Consider the following 10,788-nt stretch of genomic DNA (forward strand, 5'->3'; position numbering starts at 1 on the left):
AACTCGTGGACTAAACTGAGGAAAGCGAACATTTATTCCTCCAAGTTGGAGGAAACAACAACAACAACAACACCACCACCACCAACAACAACAACAACAACAACAACAACAACACCACCAACAACAACAACAACAACAACAACAACAACAACAACACCACCACCACCACCACCACCACCACCACCAACAACAACAACAACAACAACAACAACAACAACAAAAACACCACCACCACCAACAACAACAACAACAACAACAACAACAACAACAACAAAAACACCACCAACAACAACAACAACAACAACAACAACAACAACAACAACAGCAACAAGAACAAGAACAACAACAGCAACAACAACAACAACAACAACAACAACAACAACAACAACAACTCACATCATCGGGCAACTCCAACTTTTTCTGTTGCCGCATTCTCTCCGCATTTGCATGATTCAGACAAGCCACAGCGGCGACCTTCGACGATCCTCCATAGTCATCCCACCAAACAACCTGATCTTCTCATGAGGAAAATATTCAGTGATAATTTCAAAGTTCCTATAAGACAAAATGGTAGTAGAAAAAAATATAATTCTGTGGCGCGTGTGTACACCCAACGTAGCCGTTGAACGACAACCCAGTACACGATTCCAATATCAGAACCACCCCTACAGTGTTGAAAATAAGTCGACGGAAGCTTCCAAATAATATCATTTGTCACTCGCCACGAAATTACAAAGAGTGATCTCTTTTCTCTGCATCATCCTATATGAATTCAACTTACTCTGAAAGTGGCACCATAACCAGCTTTCGACAACATCGAATCGAGCCAACGTTGGTTACCCCATTTAGTGTCGTTGAAGACCTCAGAAGAAGAACGAACAATTACAGATTGTCGGAAGTAACTACATACAGCAAAATCATACACATGAACAAACGCGGGCGCATCCTTACGGGCAATTCTCATTATCATGTCCTTCTTTACACAGGAGACATGGCAGAGTGGTCGGCTCTCTCGACCGTTCCCTTCGCTTCCCGCGACCCAGGTTCAACTCCCGCGGCCGTCTATTCTGCTGTTTTTCTCGAGGATCTTGTCGATTCCAATGCTTCTTCCCATGCTGTCCATTCCACGTCGACTGAGACCATGCAAATGACGTTTTCTCTTCACTCTCCGGCGGGAGCTCCCCTGAAATCAAACACTCCATCATTTCCAGCAGTTTTCGAACGTATATTTTCTTTGACGAATTTTAAGAAATTCACGTTTCGCGTCAACTATTCGGAGTTGGGCATTGAAACCAAAATACGGTCTGTCAAAGTTCATAAAAGTGTATTTTCCAAAATTTCTCTCTCGTGATAATTTCCTACTTGAGCCCACTGCCCACTGATGAACTGTGTAATGAAAAAATATTGAATTCACAAAATGCGGAGCCTCTCCTTATGAAGACAGAATTATACACTAAGTCAGACTTCGTGTATAATAGACTTCGGAAGTCTACAGAGGAAGTCTATGACGGTAAATTACACACGAAATCTATTACCGTAAATCGAACGAAACACGAATGAAATATTCGTCAGTATTGGAAATGCGATAACTCTTGAGAGCCTTCACAAAAGCAATAACAAGACGAGTATCGCATCGAGCCACCGCAGTTCAATTCAAGTGATTAATTATTGCATCCAACCAGGCAGTCTACGATTTCACCAACACTTACTGGTGGGCTCCACACGGACCACTCGTTCCTCGTTATATCCCAACCTCGCGAGTGCTTTCAACAGCACCTCATCTGATGTAAAAAGCGCTCGCCATTCTAATCGATTATGGTAATTCTAATCGTACATGATTCCTCTGTTGGTAGTGCAAATATGATACTCTCTTTCCATGAGCCCCACGTCATGGGCACATGTTCGAGTACAAACTTCTGCGGTGGATTGCCAACAAGGACGCTCCTGAGGGCAAAACTGTCAAAGTCAAATCCTCATTCGGAAGAATCAACCCCAAACCAACAAGATCAATCGAATTTTCATCTATACAAATTCGTTGGAGTAAATCCATCCCTCGTAATTAGCATAACTATATATTCATCTAATCCAGTATTAGCAAATCGATCAATCGGGCGAGCGCTTCTGCGACACAGACTCTACCCCAACACGTGGCTGAGGAAAAACCGACGTCGACTGAACTCATCTTCATAAGAAAAAAGATTACAAACCGACGAGATGAACCGAATATATACTTATACAACTTTGTTGAATTTGATAATATACTAGTAGCAAATCGATCAATCGGGCGCGCGCGATATAACTCACAGAACTTTTTCTCGCACTCCTTCCAAAGTGCCGATTTCAGTCTTCGGCGGATCGATGAAGTTCTCCGCCGGCAGCTGCTTATCTCCCCGAAATTCTCGACTGATTCCCCAGACCTGCGAAAATTACAAAACAAATATCAAAAAACAGGCGGAGCGGAGCAGCCGTACTATCGCTTACCTCGACGTAACAATATGGTTTAACTCCTCCTCGGAGGCACCTCACTCGCGGTGGCGCACACCTTTCACGACTACACCATTGGAAAAATACCTAGACGGAAAAAAATCGTGGAAATATGCATGTGTTGATAACAATATGAAATTTTTGGGAAAATTTATTTCACGACTACTGCATATCACCGCGAACATCAGACTTTTCACAGAGTCAAACTCTAATAATAATTTCCACCCAAATTTTTTTATTTTTCCTCTCACTTTTGTTGCTCGATTTTCCGACTCATTAGAACTCCCCTCGGGGCTCTGCTGATTCCTCATTTCCAAGGGACACCTACCAAACGAAAGATACGCACGCGCGCGCAAAATCTTCCGCGTGCGCAAAAAATACTCACCGACATAAATATGGTTCTTCAACACTCAATCGGGCTGATTGTGAATCTCTGCTCGCCGCCGAGTTTTCCGCAACTTCAGTTTTGAGTCTTCCTCGAAAATTCGGAGGGACAGCGTAATCTTCAGAAATTGAAAACACCGGGGTTAGCGGAGACTGCTGGGCGAAGGAGCTAAAAAGAGAGAACGATGCTTTCAGGAAAATACAACAGAGTTCCACAACCCGTTTAACGTGAAGTGACGTATTACTATATGAAAAAAAATATTCGCGGTGATATGCAGTTGTCGTTGAACATAGTTTTCACTAGCATTTTTTCCACAGATGATACTCCTGTTTATACAAGTGGTGAAAGGAAAAGACTTTTCAGGGAAAGACAATTTTTTCAATTTTTTTGTGTTTTTTTTCAATTTTTTGTGTCTTTTTGTAATTTTTTTTGTGTTTTTTTTGTGATTTTTTTACAATACTTGAAGTATGAAAAACAACAATTTACTAGTTCTAATTTTTCCACCTGATATTAGAGTTTTGACCGCACGTTGAGGGAGCATTTTCAAACTACATCTGTGGTCGGTTAGTAATCAACAATGGAGTTTCACCCGTGGTATGAAAAACACCAGTAAAAAACATACTTCCCGAAAAAATAATTGTGTTATCGGTCGCAGAAACATATACGTCTCGTCACAATTCACAAAGAGTATTACGCCACTTCACGTTAAAAGGGTTGTGAAACTCCACTAATATAGCGAGTAAAATCTGTAGCTCAACTGCGCATACCGAAACATATATCCTCACACTGTTTCAAGGTATTCCACCGGAACGCTTCCCATCATTTCTATCAAAACTTATATTCTTACTGTTCAACTTCAGCATCCTTCCACAGACCATATTTAGCCGTCGTGTCAGTGAACCGATTGCTCAGACTCTCCAGGTCTTCCCCATCAGCGATGAATTCTGAGCGGAGCGAAGCGATTCAGCATATAAATCCCCAGTTCGTTACCGTCGATTCTATGTCCAACTCCGTCGTCGGGCGTATCGTCTGTGCTGTGCCAAAGCACCTACCATAAATGAGCGAATTCCATGGAAAAAGGGACCGAGTCGAAACAGCCTCGAATGACACTATGAGTGATGATAGCATTCATCCGTTACGACGAGAAGCTTCACGTCGCATAACAGGAAAGAGATTTTTAAGATCAATAACAGCAATAGGGAAGATAGACCCACATTATTGGTATGAATATCGTCTTCTCCAGCGGGCTCTCCTCGATGCAGCTCAGCCAAGTCAACCCCTCGAAAGGTCGATCGTAGACTCGCATCAACATCCTCCCATGAGATCTCTCCGGGAGTTTCTTGCGATAAGGAAGAGGAGGAGGTTCCTGAGAACATTCGCCAGAGTTTACTCATTCATCTAAACGCTCGGAGTGTAGGAGTTGGGAGTCTGATCTCACCAGTGGTCCTCATCGATTCCCAATACGCCTGAGTGTCGAGGTTCACATCATCTGAGGGACTTTCAGTCGCCCATGTGGAATACCCTGCAGAGAAAAGATGAAAGAGGCTTTAGAAAATTCCGATTAAAACGACGAAAAAAATAACCCCGGCGGGACTTGAACCCGCAACCTTCGGCTCCGGAAACCGACGCGCTTCCATTGCGCCACGAGGTCGATGAAAACTCAATAAACACAACCGCACTCACCCATTCTCTATTCGAATAAAAGTCATCTAAAATATCCTATCATTACTCACCGTCATCAATCATCCTCACATTCCCCTTCCGCAAGCAACACGATACTCCATCTCGGGCGAGCGCTTTTAACGTCACCTGTTGGGCGTATGCCAACGCTGACAAGAACATGAGTCTTACGGAGTATGCTCATGGACGTCGAATAAACGAATGAAGTGGAGCACCGTCATATATCAGTGTTGGACGAAAACATGTTCGCTTTCCTCAGCTGAGCTGAAAATTTTCATAATAAGAAATTTAGTGTTGGTTTTCATATTGTCCCCAACCAGTGCTGCAAAAAATGTTCGCTTTCCCCAGCTAAGCTCAATACCTTCCTCACCTAGCATGGGAGTTTATATATGAATTGGGAGGATATATGCGTAGTCTACATAAACTAGCCAGGATTATCGAAAATTTACTCAGACTCTTAATATTGTAAAATAATAGTATTATTAATATTATATAATATTATTATAATAATATTAATATTGTAATAGTATATAATTAATATTATAAACCAACACATGTGGTTGGCCATATCCATATTTTACCACACTGGGGACCCCAACACGAAAAGTTGATGACCATGTGCATAGTCCCCTCCACACTGACATATACAATCTAAAAATGCGCATCGTCCTAGTCCACTCAACGTGCTACTCCGCAGTTAACACTAGCAATGAAACTCCACAAGGTACCAAACAAAAATGTCGAATAATATATTTCTCATGAAATCACTACTTTTACAGCAAATCCAACCTCGCGTGAGATCTGACGATAATCATATTCACGATTGATTTCAAACTATTACAACAACCTTCTTAACTTTACTCCAAATCTTCGGAATAGATATATTTCGATCAGATTTAATACTACCGTTATCGGCCCCCTTGCTCCGTTTCGTCCCCCTATCGATTTCTATTTCACTTCGACACCTCCGTAGCCCCTCCGTAGTCTTCACGAAGATCCTCATTAATTTGCCGACTTCCTCGTCAGGTGGAGTTGGAGGAAGCTTGTCGATTTCACTCATCATCAACGAAGCAAATCTTCCAACCATCAAGTGCATATATACGAACATCTCTCGAAAACGGTTGCAACATGTAAAAAACTATACTCCGAAACTGTACAAGATCTATCCTCCAGAAAAGGCTTCATAATATATTTCCAAAACCGTTACGTGAGCTTTCAAGTCTTCGCATTGATCTCCTTCTTTGTGAGCTACACAACACCATCAAAATTTGCCAGGAAGACCTCCAATTCTGCCCACAGAAATGTACAGAAACCAATGAGAATTTCGCGAAATTTCCTCATAGGGATGCAGTGATAGAATAGAAACCTCAATTCTATGCGATAGCAGATGATACATTGGCGAGTACAGGAAGCACCGAAAAAATGAAATTTACAAAAGAATTTTTTTTGTATTTACACAAGAAAATGCAATGGAATTTTACCCGCTTCACGTAAGCTCGATATTCGCATTGATGTGCAGTAGTCGTGAAATATATTTTTCACATATCACTAGGGTGGTGAAACTCCTATGTGAAAGAGAATACCTACTGAAAGTAAATCTACAATAACGACCGAAGCGACAACCCGATAATACCGTGTATAAGTTCCCTGCGGCCATTCACCGCTCCGCTACGTCAAATAGTGTTGGAGGTGGAGACACTTCATAAGAAGATATAATCAATATCAACTCAATTGTGTGCATATAACAGAACACGGTTATGCAATGAATGCATCTAATGTACTTACTAAATAACCCCGGCGGGACTTGAACCCGCAACCTTCGGCTCCGGAAACCGACGCGCTTCCATTGCGCCACGAAGTCGATGGTAATTTGAATTACGTTTGAGCATCACCGATGACTAAAGAAGCCCCATATCTTCCCGTGTTTCCAACAACTTCGATCGTTATGATCGCTGAATATTATCATTATTATGGAACTGCACAAGCTTGCACCCATGGGGTTAATTCCAATAGCATTATACCTGTTTCTTTCGACCAATACCTTAGTTCACTTGCCCTCCCTTAAGCGTGCTCGAATATGGAATGTTCATGGATTCACCTGCTGTGTGAACCTTTACCCTTACTCTTCCCCTCTTGAGTACTAGTCGCGGCACACTGTAACAACACGAGCTTAGCAACCTTACATTTAACGTGAATGGTAATTGAATCGGTTCTAGCATCTGATTATACGTCTATGAAGCGATTCTGAGTTTCGAAATCTGTTTATTGAACAACTCCAGTGTGAATGGAGCCGCCCGCGCCCAGTTGAATACGTCATACTTTGCATGTTGTAAATGTTATAGATTGAATCGTCGTCGTGAATGATGATGACGATGAATCTGTTGAAAATACTGTTAAACACTCATTTAGTACGATTATAATTGCTGTTTGATTGCAACGGTCCTTAATAGCGAGCAATACATGATACAGCAATCACGTTCTTCTGCTCTAAGACTACTGCCGATAATTGCTCTTGATAATTATATCTTTTCGGTGGTACTTATGTATATCCGGTTTCTCATGGTATAGTAGGGGAATCCTCTCATCAAAAAAAAGTTTATGAATACGAGTGATCCAACTTGGTTTCTCAAAAGGCGTTGTGTGACGTGTCTATTCGGGCTAGACATAGAACGCAGATTTCAGCTTGATGCTAATTCAAGAGATTTTACGGTTTTTTCATCAGAATTTATTATTACTTCTAATGATGGTGTAACTATTAAGACGAGTTAACTAATTTAGTCGTTGTGTGAATCGTCTATTCGTGCTAGGCGGGTATCAGCTTTACGCTTACTATAAAAGATTTTACGGTTTTTCATCAGAATTTGTTATTATTCCTAAGGATGGTGAAAGTATCTCCCTATTGTGTGGGTTGGTCGGTCATCTCCAACGTCACCTTTGGTTTGACTAATTTCCTCATATCATATACGAATGTTGGAGGTATTGATCCTTGGGCTGTTATTGGTTGGATTTGGTTTACCTCGGGGCTCATAGGAGTCTTAACTGGAATTTACTTCTGGTAAGTTTCGAACCTACTTTGTATCTTTTATGGTAGAACCTATTTTGTATCTTTCATGGTAGAACCTATTTTGTATCTTTCATGGTAGAACCTATTTTGTATCTTTCATGGTAGAACCTATTTTGTATCTTTCATGGTAGAACCTATTTTGTATCTTTCATGGTAGAACCTATTTTGTATCTTTCATGGTAGAACCTATTTTGTATCTTTCATGGTAGAACCTATTTTGTATCTTTCATGGTAGAACCTATTTTGTATCTTTCGTGGTAGAACCTATTTTGTATCTTTCATGGTAGAACCTATTTTGTATCTTTCATGGTAGAACCTCGGATACGCCTAATCATTTGGTTCGTCAGGTTCAAAATAGGCCGGGTATTTTTCACTGCGGAATATCTTGAGCATGCCCTGGGGAAGATTCAAAGCAGGCCCAATTCTGACCCAGAGGTTGGCCAATCAGAATACGTTTATCTATGTGATGGTGAAAAAATCTACCCCCAACCTCACTTGAAGGAAATCTCGTTACGGGCAAAGTTATTAACACTCGTTGGAGGTGAACTTCATTTCGTATTTCTCAACTATTCGCGTATTTTCATTTTAGGTATGTGTGTTGGTCTTTCACAACTGATGATGAAGTGGGCTTTTGCTACCGACCCAGCAGCATCTGGGCCTCTCACTGCAGTTATATCGTCGGATATTTTGGTAAACTGTAATTTATAATAAGTTGTATCTTTTAATGAGGATTATAATATGTATAGTATTATTAGAAAATCGTGACATCTATTGCAGTTTTATATCGGATAAGATTTTGAAAAATGAGGTTAAGTATAACTATGTTAAGTTGTATTTTTAAATGTGTATTATTAGAAATATTAGAGTTTTATTAATTTTACGTCAAGCGGCGTAATACTCTATGAAAAACGCGATATTCGCGGTGATATGCAGTAGTCGTGATATGTGTTTTCCATACTGCACTACTGCCAAACCGTAACATCCTTTGCAGTTGAATCTTCGGAGAAATTGGTAAACTGTAATTATATTTTTCAATATCTACTATTGATTATTGGAGTTTCATTCTAGTGAATATGAAAACTATATGAAAAACATATTTCAAATTTCACTTGAAAATTTATTTTTCTTTTTCTTTCACACCGAGTATCACGCCACTTCACGTAAAACGTGTGAAATTGTATTCGTTTGAGTATTGTTATGTAATCGTAAAATTCATCGGAGTTTCACCCGTTTAACGTGAAGTGGCGTCATACTTCGTGTGAATTTCAAAACGTATATGTTTTTGTGAAGTGAAATATATTCTTCATGAGTGGTTTTCATATCACTAGGGTGAAACTCCGTCATTATTATTAGTACATTTTTCACACAGTGTGTCTGATGGGAAATCATTAGTTCATTATTTAGGTTATTGGTGTTTACTGCCATTTCGTCTACAACGAAAAGCTAACTTGGTCGCAAGCTGTTGCAATTCTTGTTGTATTAGGAGGTGAGCTTCAATTGGACCTATTCTGAATCTTACATGCTTGAACCTAAGATATTAATACCTTCAGGTCTTGTTGTAATGGGAGCTTCATTTGATTCTGGTGTTGGCGGCTCGGCCCTCGGATTCTTATACGCTATATTGGGCATGCTTAGTTTCGCCGCTAGCATCGTCTGCATTAGGAGTTCCTGCATTGATGGTATTGATGCATGGTAATAATAATAAATCTTAGCGGAGCGAAGCGTTTATTGTTATTTTGTTTATATATCAGGTCTGGATTTATCGGAAGAATGGGAGTAATGTTCTTCATGGGGTTGATTGCATTGGCAGACTCGGGATTCAACGGCGGACTAGTTGTACAGGACCACGCTCTGTGGAAGGATATGTAATGGGGGAACCTCATTTGTATCTTACATGAGAGAACCTTGGATATTTTGCATATGTTCATTATGTGTATATCGTGTGAGTGGTGTATAGCGCATTTATTCCACATGAGGTAACCTCATATGTGTCTTACATGAGGGAACCTCATTTGTATCTTACATGAGGGAACCTCATTTGTATCTTACATGAGGGAACCTCATTTGTATCTTACATGAGGGAACCTCATTTGTATCTTACATGAGGGAACCTCATTTGTATCTTACATGAGGGAACCTCATTTGTATCTTACATGAGGGAACCTCATTTGTATCTTACATGAGGGAACCTCATTTGTATCTTACATGAGGGAACCTCATTTGTATCTTACATGAGGGAACCTCATTTGTATCTTACATGAGGGAACCTCATTTGTATCTTACATGAGGGAACCTCATTTGTATCTTACATGAGGGAACCTCATTTGTATCTTACATGAGGGAACCTCATTTGTATCTTACATGAGGGAACCTCATTTGTATCTTACATGAGGGAACCTCATTTGTATCTTACATGAGGGAACCTCATTTGTATCTTACATGAGGGAACCTCATTTGTATCTTACATGAGGGAACCTCATTTGTATCTTACATGAGGGAACCTCATTTGTATCTTACATGAGGGAACCTCATTCGTATCTTACATGAGGGAACCTTGGATATTCCCCACCTCCTCTATATGTGGTCGGGACGGACATCTATTTTTTGACTTAGGTATATCTGGCCAATAGTGTCGGGTGCATCACAAGCCGTGGGAGTGTTGGCGCTTAATCGTGCGTTAATTTATCCGTCCACAGCGGTTGTGAATGTGATAGCAGCGTCGAACTCAATCGTTGTGTTATTGTTAAACTGGATATTACTCGGATTAGTCCCTGGCACTCCGAAGATAATTGGTAATATACTTTCATACCACATTTCCTTCAAATCGCGGTTGCTTAAGGTATGTTCTTGGTCATCGTTGGAGTATCTTTGATGACTATGTGGAAGCCTAAAGAGGTAAGTGATTATAAGAATAGCTTTAGGATATTTCTCTCTTGTTAGGAAGTCGAAGTTGAGGAGAAGGTCACAGAAGCTCTCGATAGTCCATTGAAGATGAGCCTAGCAAGCAATGGTGGAGCGAAGAGGAGTTCGCCATACGTTAGAGGTGAATGAGTTTACAAAAATGGAGGTACTAGGGATCGAACTTGGACGAGGGGGTTGACGGTCTGCTGATTTACCACTCGCGTATTTTTCCATAGGTGCAGATGAGCTGGTGTCTGGGCGGATTATCATTATA

General features: G+C 40.6%; 3 protein-coding genes and 1 non-coding gene across 4 annotated transcripts in view; 1 reads left to right on the plus strand and 3 right to left on the minus strand.

Moving 5' to 3' along the window:
- Pmar_PMAR018149 (hypothetical protein) overlaps positions 1-964 on the minus strand; it is a gene marked incomplete at both ends in the record, with an annotated part of 1,286 nt that extends 322 nt beyond the window's left edge. Inside the window, 3 exons of the mRNA XM_002784771.1 lie at positions 397-510; positions 782-862; positions 887-964. Of these exons, the coding sequence (XP_002784817.1) occupies positions 397-510; positions 782-862; positions 887-964 (273 nt within the window). The remainder of the gene's footprint in view (positions 1-396; positions 511-781; positions 863-886) is intronic.
- A 1,336-nt stretch (positions 965-2,300) lies between these two features.
- Pmar_PMAR018151 (hypothetical protein) lies at positions 2,301-5,609 on the minus strand (the record flags this gene model as incomplete). The annotated part of the gene is made up of 9 exons (XM_002784772.1): positions 2,301-2,417; positions 2,482-2,571; positions 2,736-2,808; positions 3,717-3,813; positions 3,860-3,917; positions 4,084-4,235; positions 4,308-4,391; positions 4,603-4,698; positions 5,456-5,609. 9 exons carry the CDS (start codon positions 5,607-5,609, stop codon positions 2,301-2,303), a joined length of 921 nt encoding a protein of 306 aa, XP_002784818.1.
- A 729-nt stretch (positions 5,610-6,338) lies between these two features.
- Pmar_PMAR018152 lies at positions 6,339-6,410 on the minus strand. The gene has a single exon. It is a non-coding gene; the product is annotated as a tRNA-Arg (tRNA).
- Positions 6,411-7,428: 1,018 nt separating this feature from the next.
- On the plus strand, positions 7,429-9,482 carry Pmar_PMAR018153 (hypothetical protein; the record flags this gene model as incomplete). Its single annotated transcript, XM_002784773.1, has 6 exons — positions 7,429-7,604; positions 7,961-8,154; positions 8,203-8,303; positions 9,018-9,099; positions 9,164-9,305; positions 9,365-9,482. 6 exons carry the CDS (start codon positions 7,429-7,431, stop codon positions 9,480-9,482), a joined length of 813 nt encoding a protein of 270 aa, XP_002784819.1.
- Positions 9,483-10,788: the final 1,306 nt, after the last annotated feature.

Source organism: Perkinsus marinus (assembly GCF_000006405.1).
Source record: "Perkinsus marinus ATCC 50983 genomic scaffold scf_1104296934592, whole genome shotgun sequence".
Lineage (NCBI taxonomy): Eukaryota > Perkinsozoa > Perkinsida > Perkinsidae > Perkinsus > Perkinsus marinus.